We start from the raw sequence: 14,224 nt of genomic DNA, 5'->3' as shown, positions 1-14,224 counted from the left end.
TATGGTTGACAAAAAAAAAAAAAAAAAATTCATGATGAACGATTTAATGGATGATTCACGGTTCTACAATTATAATTTCCAACCCAAAAATGGTTTTGGGGGGGGGGGGGGGGGGGAGGCAATGCCTTGGTAGGGGGATCATGATGAACGATTTTTAAAACTCTATTATATGTTTGTTATTAGTAATAATTGAAATGATCCCAACCAAAAACAATTTTTGGAACATGAAACAAAAAATAGTTCAAATACTTGAAATTTAGTCTTCCAATAAAATTTTAGACTCATATTTTATCTTAAATAAAATAAATATTTACCTAATATTATTTAACTGTTTACAAAAAACACAAAAAAAAAATCAAATATTTAATGTATTTTCTTTATATTAAAAAAAAAATTTGACTCCAATAAAATAAGATTCTAGCTCCGCCACTAGTTTTACATGTACCATTTTCATAGTAGGTTGTTTTTACATTGAACAACTGTTTTTATACCACGCTAGATATCTTTGGTAAAAATAACATAGCTTTCATGATTTTGCATTTTACAAAAAAAAACTGCCCCTGTAGTTAGTGTACAAACACTAAATCTTTGGTCAGTATATATAGTAAGAGGATCTCAACGAATTTAATAGTTAAAGACATTAAGCATACTAAAAACTAATAATCATTTGGTGCTACGTTTGTGGATTTTGTGGACAGACCCTGAAGAAGTTAATAAAGTTTCATTAAAATATTGAAGTTTTTGGATCTTATGTTCACATGTTCATGTCAGTTGTCACGCATGCTCGTATATTCTCTCCAAGTGTATGCATCTCCATAGTATACTTGTAATGAAATTCAATACATATTATGTCGCCGTATTGATTTTAAAAAGACCTTGTAGTTATTTGTAGTTATTTGTTTATTTTTAACCTTTTTGTATGGATCGTTCGTCGTCCTACTTTTATTATCTTAATCGGTTTACACAGAAACATAATGCAAAACAATTATATTTTAAGATAAGGTAATGTCATGTACAATTAGCGAAAGGACAAGAGAGGGAACAATGTGAAGTGAGAAAATAAAATAATTGACAAGTGATAGTGTCGTGGTTATGTCTTTAAAATCATTTGATCTCTCTTCGTTTGGCTTTATGTCCGATTCCGATCTCTTTGTCTATGTGTGGAAAGTGCTATGTATTGCTACTAACTCTAAATAACCAAAAAGTATATGAAGCGCATATGTAACCATAACTAATAATTGTCTCTACAAATATCTTCTGATTTCCTCATTATAAAATTATAAATATATAAATTAAAGTACACTTTGCTGGCCGGATATTTCGTTTAGATCCGATATCAGAAGGTTTTTTTTTTTGATCAATTATTTATGGAACAACAACATATTTTTTTCCGTTATCAGAAAGCCAACTATATATATGAAGTTATGAACTATAAAGACGTGATAATGCATACATCGTAATAATTATATCTAACATCTATACATTATCGAATTGGAATCGGGTTATGATACGATGGAGACACTAGTACAAAACACTATGTTATACAAACATCTATATATTCCGCAATAACTATTTTGATATGATAACTTAAAACCGCCCTGTGGCTTTTTTCGATTATTTCTAGAAGAAAAAAAGATACGAATTTCAAAACTCCCAACTCATAATTTTATTTGAGAAAACAAATACCTCTTGTTGAACATATAGAGTGTATATACATGAACATGACTAAATGTATGAAATAAGTATGTCAACAAAAAGCAGAACTATGACTTTACCTTTGAGCGCTATTTACCTTTGCTTATGTTTTCCCCCAACCAACTGAGAAACCTTTGTCTAGTTTACTCATGAGTGAGTGTTTCTTACTCCGGGAAACAAAATCATTACTAAAAAATGTTACTGGACCCACTAATCCGGTAAAGTTATATTTAAGTGTTCGACAACTAAAAAACTTCTATAGCCGAAAATTCCAAACCGAAACATGGATGCTCTAGCTCTCGAATCTCCAAAACATGCACCGTCATTTAAACTTCATAGTGATCATTGAGAATACCTCTAGTTGTAACCAGTAATCCACTTAATCATTTACTAACAAAAACCTTTTTTTTCGTATGAAAAGTTTGGTGAACCGAACAAAAAAGAGAGAAACCAAGAATTTGTTGGGGGTCGAACGAAATGTCATGGTTAAGGGTCAAGAAATTCATTGGATGTTTGGATACTTTTAAAAAGTAGAGAACCAATGCTTCCCAATGAACAGAAAACAACGGTGTACTTTCGTCGGTTCACACGTGCATATGGACGGCCCATCTTTAATTGTCCAAAGCATCTATTTAAACACTCTTGTTGGTAGACAAACCTAACCTTTAATTAATCATTACGTTTTATTTTTCATCTTTTTCTCAACAAGTAGCTTGATTTCCGGCTAATAGAGTAATAGTATCTTTGAAAAATATAGCTTTGTTAGATATTAAACCATCCATATGCATGGTTTGCACTTTGTGAAGTTGAAGAGACGTGTATATATACATGATAGATCGTGATCTTTAACCGTTTTTCTTATTTATCGTTGTATGCTTCTATATAAATTAAAGGGAATTAAAAATTAGTTTACTATTTATGTATAGACGTAGCTACGTGTTTTATGTTTTATACACACACAGATTCTGTCGATTATAATGACTTTTGACTTTTCTACAACTACAAGTCTTTCTATTGGAAATGAAACTCGTGTGTGCGCCTTTGATTTATTTCGATATGTACATATTTTGATACATGTATAGCGAATAGCGTATCTCTTCCTCTAAATACTTATCTATATAGATCATGATACATATTAATCTACTGTATAACAATTGTCTAGTATAAGTTGTTTTTCATCTTATAATATTCTTTAACATGGCATAAAAACAACAAAACTAGATATTTCAAACTTTTTCGTTTGACATCACTCGTCATGAAGGAAACTAGCTAGTACTTGGCTACTGGCTTTAATATCTAATTATAATGCGCTTAGCTTGTACTCGAAAGATGGGGCCATACATGCAATGACATTTCGGCGAATGAAAATCCAAGAATCCTTACATCACAAGATCAGACCGTCTCTACCCCTAGACAAGGTAGGCAAATGCTATGAGTCCAATATTAGTTTCAAAAAAAATCTTTAAGGAAAAAGGGCTAAATTGTTCAAAAATATAATGCTAGATTGACAATTGATGGACCATTAATTCTCTGTTGGTTATATTGAGTACGAACAAGATCAATCTACTTTTTAACGTGTTATATATCTTTCAGTTTTGAGATTGTTAAAGATCTTTGGAATGATATAACCGTACAATCTAAGATTATTAATGGCTACTCGCATACAACAACTGAATTACGAATTGGTAAACTACAGACAGATGATCGTTAGTCATTAGTATGAAGATGTAATATTAATAAATGAGAATTAATTTAGTTTATGATTAGTTATGAAGAGTAGATATATACAACTCATCTGTGACATATATAAGGTTTGTGAATCGTCGTCGTGATAATAACAATGAGCCTAGATAATATTGTCTCTAAGGCTATGAATTCGAACATTCTGACCTAGTTACACATATGATCTATACTAGACTACTACATGACCTGAATGCAACGTACTCTACGGTTCATAGCAAGATAAGCTTGCACCACTTAGTTGTGGTCCAGCCCTTCTTTTGGTGCTTGTGATGATGACTAAAAATGTGGTCGTAAGTTTCATGCACACTGCAGGAAATATTTCTTTTAGCAAGCGTCATGCAGTAGATCCTTGTGCTAAATTTGTGACTATGCATGAGCCACGTGAATGCATATCGAATCGTGAAAAACGTAGATTTTTGCTAGGTCGTTTTGCTTATTTAATATATATATGCACATCGATGAGAACTTAAAATTCTCATCATTTCAGTGATATCCACAACATCTCTGTATTAGTAAAAGATAAAGAATTAAATTAAAATTGGGATATGTCCGTGTTGCAAATTTATGCGCATCTTCTCGAATAAGGGTTTAATCGGATCGTAGAAAAAAAATGTGAAAATTCGAAATTGAAGTGGTAAAGTGTTGTGGGGTTGTTTACAAAAAACGCAAGGTGCATGCTTGATACACGAAAAGACATCATTTCTTTACGACGTGTTCTATACCAACTCCATTCCCTCAACACTTGTATTATTTTTGACTTCTGTACGTTTTAGTTTTGTCTCAATCAAAAGTTGTGTGTAAATGTGTATGCTTTTTTCATTAGTTGTAACGAGGCAAATTTTTGGTGAAAAGCTTCACCAATCTTTAACCAAAAAAAAAAAAGAAGCTTTACCAAATGTCTTAGAATTTCTTGATCTTTTTATTGAGTTCAATTGTTTTCATACATAACGTTAGTTTTTTCTTATCTTATAACCCCGCATGTTAGACATATATCTTCGGTTTAAATACAAAAGCTATTATTTGTTACTATAAAATTATACAAAACCTACGGGAAGCATATTCCCACGGGCCCACCCTTTGATATTATTTTAATATTTTTGGTAATTAACGTAACGTATTAATTAATATATGGTTTCTTAAGAAAATAATTTTCTAACTTGGGTAACATAGTGGGTATCTACGAAATGATTCCTTTATCGTACACGACTTTTTCATGAAATACGGATGGTTAAATACAAATTAATATAAGATGTATAAAACACGTAGAGACGTGTTTGATAAGCGCAGTTAGTCGTACGTAGATAGAGAAATATACGAATCATATACTACATTAATAGACTATCAAAATGGCAAAAAATAATCATCAAGTCGTGTTTATAATTATAAATCTATATTATAACGACAGCACAAAGGATTCCTGAAATGCACAAGTGAACACTATTTTCTTAAGACAGTCTTGTATTTTTATTGATTTCTATTAGCTATAGTAATATATGATGATGGTAACTTAATATGTAAACAAAAAATGAAATGAAATTGTTGAATCACTCTATGTGGTAATTGACTTGGTAGTAGGAATCAACGATGGTTGACTCCGGACAGAAGAGAGTATGGGCTTTGTTCTAGAATTTTTCTTCTTCTTTTAGATAAAAAAAAAAATAAGAAGAAAAAATTATGTAATTAGTAAATAGAAAATTTTAATGCAAAACACTAGATAGCAATTTCTTTTCTCTTTGTAATTAAAACAAAGTTAAAATTTCAAAAAATATATAATTCGTAATCTATACAAGTATTTTTGCAACACTTTGGTGACGGGTGGGTAAAAATGCTTTCGGGTATATCGGATACCCGACCCGTTTTTAAAATTCCTTCACAAAAAATTTGTTGGGTCGGGTTATATTTAACCCAACTCATACACCAGATATTCCATATTTAATAATTTAGATATTTAGAAGATTTGATTAAGATTTATAATTATGATTCTCCTATCAACTTTGTTTGATTTGTTTTTAACTGTTTTGAATCATAATATAATACATAAAGTAAAAAAAAAAAATCAATTTTTTTTCTCCATATATTGTGATTCGAAATTTAAAAAACGGACATATATTATCCAATTGACGAAAATGTGTGTTCAACGTTCTACATCGATTAAAATATTTAGAGAATGATTCAAAATCATATCATAAATAAGAATATTAATAAAATAAATGAGTTTTTTGGCGGGACGGGTTTGACGGGATTGGTTTTCGAATCAACAATAATAAAAAGATTAAAATATCATTAATCCGCCGCTTCAATACGGATTAAATCCTTTTTTTTAATACCACAAATATTAGACACATTAAATCAGTCTCATTTAGAAAAGATTGTATAAAACCAAAAATTGTCTCGTGGGATAATGTTATTTAATAACAATATTTATAAAATTTTAAAATATCATTAATATGCCGCTTTAATACATATTAAATCTTTAGTTTATTAAAATATAAATGTCTTAGAGAATGATATGATTTGTAAACTTTTATATATAATAAGTAATCATTAAATTTTAAAATAAAAACAAATCACGGGACGGGTTAAGAAATTATGGAACGGGTTATATTTCGGAAGGGATTTATATGGCAGACGAATTTGAATCAATATTTATATACCGCTTTAATACGGGTTAAATCTTTAGTTTATTAATAATTGTCTCGTGGACTCGTGGTATACGTTACTTAATAACAATTGTAAACTATAATATAAATAAATATGTTATAAGGAGATACAATTTACAAAATATTTTTATACTAACTTTCAAATTAAATCATCCCGCGGTGTACCGCAAGTTAAAATCTACTTACCAAATTAAAAATAGTAAAATCATTTTCATTTGACTATCAATTCAACGGATTACTACGTACCAGTCATAACTGCATTAACCAATTAGTGAAAGGCTATGTAAGTAAGATTGTTCAAATAATGGTAGAATAATGTAATCATTTGTCGACGGGCATATCGATTAAAAGATGTTAACAAAAAAAAAAATGTAATTAATGAGCTTTGAATTGTATAATAGGAAAAAAGAATGGCCCTTCGGAAATCACGAGGAAATCGAAGGATGTCCTCCACCATGTGCGTCTGCTAAATAACAAACACATACTTCTCTTTGCATTTTGGGGTTTATTCTCAATTATTATCCTCATATCTCAACACATATATCTATTATATAAAGTAGAAATGGTACGTAGCAAGTAGCCCACAGTAGTAAACATTTGTCAAATAGCAAGGACTGTCACGTGCAAACTCATGTCTTCGCACAAACATACACACACACACTATACTTGAGTCCTAACTCCTTTGCTTTTTTGTCCTAACTCCGTTTTGGGGTCTTAATCATGAGATAAACTTCTTTTTTCTTCTATGTTTAACTTCAAAAGACCTAAGAAAACCAAATGTATGTAAAAATTCATAGAAATGCTTAAATGCAAAGATAAAAAGATCAAATAGTGGAAAAAAAACACGAAAATTTGATCAAAAAGGGGATACATCAAAGCTCTTTTTAGAGTGAGATATGTGAGATTTATTGTTTGGTTTTCCATGAGAAGCGAGTTCTTAATTAGACAGATATCGAGTCATAGCATCTATAGACTCGTCTTTGTATCTACAAAAACATTTTATCTCGTCAACAACAATTTCACGTGTCGATTATTAAAAATAGGAAAAATATTCCTGTTTTGAAGATATGTGATGAACCTGAATCGAAATGCGTATTTGTAATAAACATTAATGTATATATAAATACACAAATAGTTTATACAATTGTACCATAATAAGAAAGTAGTGTAACGGCCACTCAAATATTTCCACAATGAACAAGAAATAAGGATAGTCTCTCTTGTCTAGGTGAGCCTATGCAATTTAGGCTTAGATACTATTACCCGGCAGGAGTACATGACTAATTAAAGCCTTTCCTATGTTTCTGATTACTATAAAACGTGCGTTTAGGTTGCCAACTCCGGTCATTGACAATCATGCATGTGAAAATGTTTTTTTCCAAATAAAGGGAAGTTGTTTCAAGTAATTTGCATGAGTAATAGCATAATGTGAAATGTATTCAAATTTGTACTATATAATTGGAGAAAATAGTTAATGCTTAAATCGTAAATGCGTGTTGGCAAAACAGTTAAGAGAAAAGGTAGAGGAAACGCCTCAATTATGCTTTTGTATAATTCAATGCCTCCTCTACTAACCATACATGTCTTGATTCTTTAATTGCGTTGTATTTTTGTTATGAAAAATAGTTCACTATTCAAAATATTTTAGGTGCTCATTAAAATATCGTTGAAATTACTCTTTTATGCTATTTTTATATCACCATTCAAAGCATTTCGGCCGCACAATTTGCTCGATTTGTGTTGTTTTTTCCGCACCAAATGCTTTTGTGCAATCCAACTAATTTGCCTACAAATAATAAGGGTTCTAGCAGGTATAATTAATGTAATGAACAAACATAGATTTTATTTCCACCAACTACTTCTTTTGACAAAAAAAATGGAAAAAAAAAATCAACTAATTACGTTGTATAAATCGGCGAAGGTGGACTATTTAAGTGGTTTAAATTAATTAAAACAGCTACAAACCGGTTATTTAGGTCAAATAAATCAGTGTGATGTGCCAGTTATATTTTAAATTTTCCTCTAATTAATCAGCTAACTAATTTTTACTACTCCCTATATATTAATACTAGCCATTAGATTTTTTTTTTTTTTTTTTTTTTTTTTTTTTTTTTTTTTTTTTTTTCCACGTCTTGATTTATTATTTATTGCAAATTATGAAAACTGTTACATAGACGATTCTACAACGGACAATTCCTTCCGACCCTTATTAGATTTCCTGCACACTTGCCTCCAATAATCAAAGACGACACCTTCTTCTTCATACTCACCTCCTTCACCTCCTTCTTTATGCTCTTGATAGACACTTCCTCTCTGCGTAGAATCCTGGCGAACGGCTATAATTGTACATCGCTGGAGATCTCCTGCACACTTGCCTCCAATAATCTGCAAATTTATTAATAAATCGCAGTATCTGAGACTCGAACCCCAGACCTCTGGGTGTAGAAGCATTAATTAACCCTTGTTCAACCAATGGGCTAAGGGGGTTTCCATAATTTTTTTTTCTTTTGTTGCAAGTTTTGTTTCTGCTATTTAGTTTTGAGGATAACTAAAATTTAAGGAAATATTAGATTTGTCGTTGTTTTAATTCATAAATATATTGGGGGTTGGTAGTTTCTCCAAAGAAAGAAACGAATATAATTTGATGGTATACTTGGTACGTGCAAGGAAAAACCAAGAAATATTCATCTTCTGATCAGAATTGGCAACTTATATAAAGAAATAAATCAGACAAAGAGATATTTTTAACTTACACGAATCGAAATGGTGAAACAATTATGGTAAAGTTTTGTTCTTCTTAAAATTTTATAACTTACTTTAGCGTGTCACATTTCTCCGATTTGGTTTTCACTAAACAACGTAACAAAGTATTAAACAGCAATTTTAACCCAAAAAACAGCAAAATTACCCATTTCATCCTTCAAATAAATAAATTTATTTAAAAAAACAAAAAACAAAAACAAAAGTTGTCGACACATCTTCTCTCTTTATATAAACAAATCTCACAAACCCCAAAAATTCATCAAACCCTTTCTTCACCACATTTTTCCACTGAGCCTATAAACGAGATTAGAGATTCTCTCTCTTCTCTCTTTCTATCTCTCTTTCTCCGGCGATGGTTGTTGCTATGGACCAACGCACCAATGTGAACGGAGATTCCGGCGCCGGAGACCGGAAGAAAGAAGAAAGGTTTGATCCGAGTGCACAACCACCGTTTAAGATCGGAGATATAAGGGCGGCGATTCCTAAGCACTGTTGGGTAAAGAGTCCTTTGAGATCAATGAGTTACGTCGTCAGAGACATTATCGCCGTCGCGGCTCTGGCCATCGCCGCCGTGTATTTTGATAGCTGGATCCTTTGGCCTCTTTATTGGGCCGCACAAGGAACACTTTTCTGGGCCATCTTCGTTCTCGGCCACGACTGGTAATTTTTTAATCTTACGTTTAACATTTTAATTTTGATTTTAATTTTATTAATCATTGTTTATCAAATTTTTACAAAAAAAGAAGAAGTTGGTTTGTGTTACTTTTTGCTTTTTAATTGCCTCGAATTCTTAAATTACTTTGAATGCACGTTCGATGAGTATTGTCGCTAACTTCAATATTTGTTCTTTTGAGGTTACTTTAAAAAATTTAATATAAAATAAACAAAAACAAAAACAAAACAGGAAAAGAGGATCCAAGATTTCTGTTTTTAGATATTTTTCTTCAATAACGTTCCCACCATGATGATTAGTTTAGTCGTAAGACTCGTAACAAAATATCTTTTATATTATTATTAATAATTCCGCATTTCATGGATCTACCTTCCATGTTTCCAAATTATTTCTCCTCTAGATCTCCGGAACTTTTTATTAGAAATTAAATATTTAATATTACAATGTTTTTATTAACTCCTTTTATGTGTGTACCAATGTACTTTCGAGATTTATACACGTCATATATAGATGTTCTTACCTTCTTGAGTTGTTTTTAAATTGAAACAAACATGGGAACTCAATATTTTGTAGTAAATGTGATATACTACTATGAATAATAATTGATGTGAAATTGAATGTGTAAATAATGATACAGTGGACATGGGAGTTTCTCAGACATTCCTCTGCTGAATAGTGTGGTTGGTCACATTCTTCATTCTTTCATCCTCGTTCCTTACCATGGTTGGTAAGTTATTTATTTTTATTCTTTTCTACTATTTTTTTTTGTCAATTTTACTGTTTATTTTGTTATTTATGGTGAATGTTAGTAAGTTAATATGATCATCTGTTTGATTTTTGTGTCCATCTTTTTTGGGTATTGGCAAAATTTGTAATTAATTTAATGCATGTGACTGTGAGGTGGCTTTTATTTTTCCACTCCAAAAGCATCAAATCTTTAGTAACCAAAGAAAAAGAATCCAAACTTTTATTAAATGTTGTGGGCCTATTTATGGCCCAGTAGCCAACCTGAACTTGAAGAAATTAATGTACCTTTGTCTAATTAAATTTTTTTTTTCTGAAAGCCAAATGATTTTGATTTTATGGTTTCAATTTTTAAATGTATTCATCAGTTGATATCATTAAAAAGTAGATTTTTTTATGTATCATTTTTACGAAACATTATAGTCTTTGTTTGTTACTTGCTTATCCCTAGCTATAATTTTAAGATTGTTAGAATCTGCCCCGAAAACGACATTTATAGACGGTTGTATTTATAAGTTAAGAATTAATTGTGTGAATATTAATTGGCTTTGCAGGAGAATAAGCCACCGGACACACCACCAGAACCATGGCCATGTTGAAAACGACGAGTCATGGGTTCCGGTAATCTTTCCCTCTCTCATCTGTACTCTTGTCTTTTTCATTTTATATTTATTTTCACATATTCGAATAATTTATATGCTTAACACTTAGAAAATTCGATGTTTTTTTGGATGTTTTAGTTTAGGCAAGTTGAATCCTAACAACGACCACTTGTCAGTTTTTGTATTTTTGCTGTAGTAAAAAAAGATTTGCAAGTGTCGTAGTTCAGTCAGTAATTAATTTTCTTATAGGACCAACTCTATCGTAATACATAGCTTTAATAATGGACCACTTATATTCGAGTCCTTCGCATAGAACGATTCTCCTCGAAATGCGACTACTTTTCTTCATTTCTTTTTGAGTGTTTTTTCTTTCTCGTTTTGGCGTTTTCGATATTTTGTCTAGATCTTCTGAAAACAAAACTAAAAATAACAAAAGAAAAAAACTTAGAATGCACATGCAATGTATTGATGAACACGATTATAGAAGCATAATGTAAATTTCTACGGTTGTTAATAATAATAGTCATTTTAATTAAAACGTTTCAGTTACCAGAAAGGGTGTACAAGAAATTGCCCCACAGTACTCGGATGCTCAGATACACTGTCCCTCTCCCCATGCTTGCTTATCCTCTCTATTTGGTAAATTTTTAATTCCCAAATTTTTATTACATTTATAACTGATTTTAGATTGTTAAATTTATATTGGGGGATTGATTTTACAGTGCTACAGAAGTCCTGGAAAAGAAGGATCACATTTTAACCCATACAGTAGTTTATTTGCTCCAAGCGAGAGAAAGCTTATTGCAACTTCAACTACTTGTTGGTCCATAATGTTTGTCACTCTTATCGCTCTATCATTCATCTTCGGTCCACTCGCGGTTCTTAAAGTATACGGCGTACCGTACATCGTAAGTCATACAAAAATTCGTATCTTATATAAGCAATTTTAGATATTTATATGTTTTGACATAAATTTGGATTTTTTTTTTGGTTTTTCAGATCTTTGTGATGTGGTTGGACGCTGTCACGTATTTACATCACCATGGTCACGATGAGAAGTTGCCTTGGTATAGAGGCAAGGTAAGTATAATCAAATATATATGTTTTTGTAATAGAAAATTAGCGATGTTATGGATTAATTGATTATTTTGATGAATAGGAATGGAGTTATCTACGTGGAGGATTAACAACAATTGATAGAGATTACGGAATCTTCAACAACATTCATCACGACATTGGAACTCACGTGATCCATCATCTCTTCCCACAAATCCCTCACTATCACTTGGTCGATGCCGTGAGTGACCATTTCATTATTTTGAGACTAATTAATACATAATACTGATAAAGGAGTGGTTGATTAATTAGTGATTGTTTAATTGATTAATGACAGACGAAAGCAGCTAAACATGTGTTGGGAAGATACTACAGAGAACCAAAGACGTCAGGAGCAATACCAATCCACTTGGTGGAGAGTTTGGTCGCAAGTATTAAGAAAGATCATTACGTCAGTGACACTGGTGATATTGTCTTCTACGAGACAGATCCAGATCTCTACGTTTACGCTTCTGACAAATCTAAAATCAATTAATCTCTTCCATTTTCATTTGTTTAGCTCTATTAGGAATAAACTAGCCCTTTTTTTTTTTTTTCTTTTTTTTTTTGTCTTGTTGTTTTTAAGTTAAAAGTGTTCTCGTGAAACTCTCTCTTTTTTTTTTTATAATGTATTTACATTACAAGACGTAAAGTTTTGTTCCTTTTCTTTTCTTTTTTTAGTTACCATCAAAAAGATTTCAATACTTTTGGTTCAGACAAAAGAAAAAGACAGTTCCACTGAAAGTACTACAAAATGCACGCCGTTTGTGGGTCCTTTCGTAACAACAATGTGTCACGGAGTAGTCGCTGTTTTTTAAAGTAATGGGCTTACTTCAGGGCCCAAATATTATTTAAAGCCTCTTAAATGCATATCTAATATTTGTATTAATGCATACTCTAGTTTTGTTTTAGCTATCAACTAAATAAATGTTTTCGGTGAAGCCACCGAAACTAAACCATTTTTCAACCTAATTTATGAACTACATAAAACTAAAAATTCGTCAAACAAATTCTACAAACAATTAGAATTAAAACTTTGTCTAAATTTTGTGCATCATTAAAACCAAGCAGTATAGCGTGATTTCAATCAATCTCATCCGCACTTGATTCGTCGTTCTTAATCTAACTTGATAAATTCTCTTGTGAGTCTGAACAACAACAGCGAAAATGATGAATACGAAACTATACTCAAAATTGAAAACTCAACTAAAAATCTAATTTAAATTTTCAAGATTCCACTTAAAATGATAGTGATAAACCAAATGAATATTAATAAAAAAAATTAGATGTAGACATATTAAATATTAATGTGTTAGCCTGTATTGAAACCTTCACTATCTTTGCAGCATCATGCTTGCTCAAGTTTAATATTTTTTTCAAAAACTAATTAATCTAACAGTAATATTCATATAAATCTACTCTTAACCGTGAGATTTCAAAAACAATGATATATCAGAAGAAACTTAATATTATTTGGCACACATCATCAATCAAGCGTCATGAATCTATAGAAACTTCATCAATCTAACATCATTAATCATCATCTTTCATATTCTTCAGCTCTCATCATGAATATATAGAAACTAATCTTTTTCAAATCATAAATTGTTATTGATATATGAGATAATTTGCCTTTAGATTCTTCTGTTTCTTGTCTTTTTGTCATTTTTGTGAGCCATAGCTTATAGAGTTCAACCAAATGTTTAACATATCAAATGAGTTAATCAAATCCATGTATATCAAATCAGTTCATCAAACAAAAAGGATTTAAACAAATGTATCAATTGCTTCAGACGATTAGAAACACATAGATTATAAACATATGTTCATGTAGATTCCAAATCCTCCAAAGTTTTCAGAATCTAAATGGATTATCATAATATATCTTAAAAAAATGAATCGATCACTAGAAACTATCAATTTCTCCGCCTGAAAATCAATTGATCACCAAAAACAACATATAAACGTTGGAGAGAATACATAATTCATGAAAACGCGAGAAAATGTAATGGATTATCAGAAATTGCTAAGCATAAATGGAACCTATAAAATCATAAATCAAAACCAGTTCAAGTATGACTCATACTAAACTTTTTATATAATTTTGTTTACATCTAAACGCTATATCAAATATTAGTTTTTTTTTATTTTTAGTTCACTAAATAAATTAATGCTTTTATCCTTCCACTTCCATTTTGAGAGTATATCATTTGGTAAGATTTCTTTGTATTGTATTCACATTGTATTAT

The 14,224-nt window shown here is 30.8% G+C and overlaps 1 protein-coding gene across 1 annotated transcript; it reads left to right on the top strand.

The window, feature by feature from the left end:
• The first annotated feature begins 8,994 nt into the window (after nucleotides 1-8,994).
• Nucleotides 8,995-12,679, top strand: LOC9315309 (acyl-lipid omega-3 desaturase (cytochrome b5), endoplasmic reticulum). Its single transcript, XM_021028891.1, has 8 exons — nucleotides 8,995-9,521; nucleotides 10,172-10,261; nucleotides 10,833-10,899; nucleotides 11,427-11,519; nucleotides 11,603-11,788; nucleotides 11,880-11,960; nucleotides 12,040-12,177; nucleotides 12,274-12,679. Exons 1-8 carry the CDS (start codon nucleotides 9,214-9,216, stop codon nucleotides 12,469-12,471), a joined length of 1,161 nt encoding a protein of 386 aa, XP_020884550.1. The 5' UTR covers nucleotides 8,995-9,213; the 3' UTR covers nucleotides 12,472-12,679.
• The last annotated feature ends 1,545 nt before the right edge of the window (nucleotides 12,680-14,224 follow it).

This window comes from Arabidopsis lyrata (genome assembly GCF_000004255.2).
Source record: "Arabidopsis lyrata subsp. lyrata unplaced genomic scaffold ARALYscaffold_4, whole genome shotgun sequence".
Classification (NCBI taxonomy): domain Eukaryota; kingdom Viridiplantae; phylum Streptophyta; class Magnoliopsida; order Brassicales; family Brassicaceae; genus Arabidopsis; species Arabidopsis lyrata.
The sequence above is the reverse complement of the archived record's forward strand: the minus strand, read 5'-3'. Positions and strand labels throughout refer to the sequence as shown.

What these genes read in the sequence shown, in the direction of transcription:
- LOC9315309 (XM_021028891.1), top strand. Translation starts at nt 9,214, where the DNA reads ATGGTTGTTGCTATGGACCAACGCACCAATGTGAACGGAGATTCCGGC. An exon ending in ACGACGAGTCATGGGTTCCG is followed by an intron (nt 10,900 to 11,426) that starts GTAATCTTTCCC and finishes AAAACGTTTCAG; the next exon opens with TTACCAGAAAGGGTGTACAA. An exon ending in TGCCTTGGTATAGAGGCAAG is followed by an intron (nt 11,961 to 12,039) that starts GTAAGTATAATC and finishes TTTGATGAATAG; the next exon opens with GAATGGAGTTATCTACGTGG.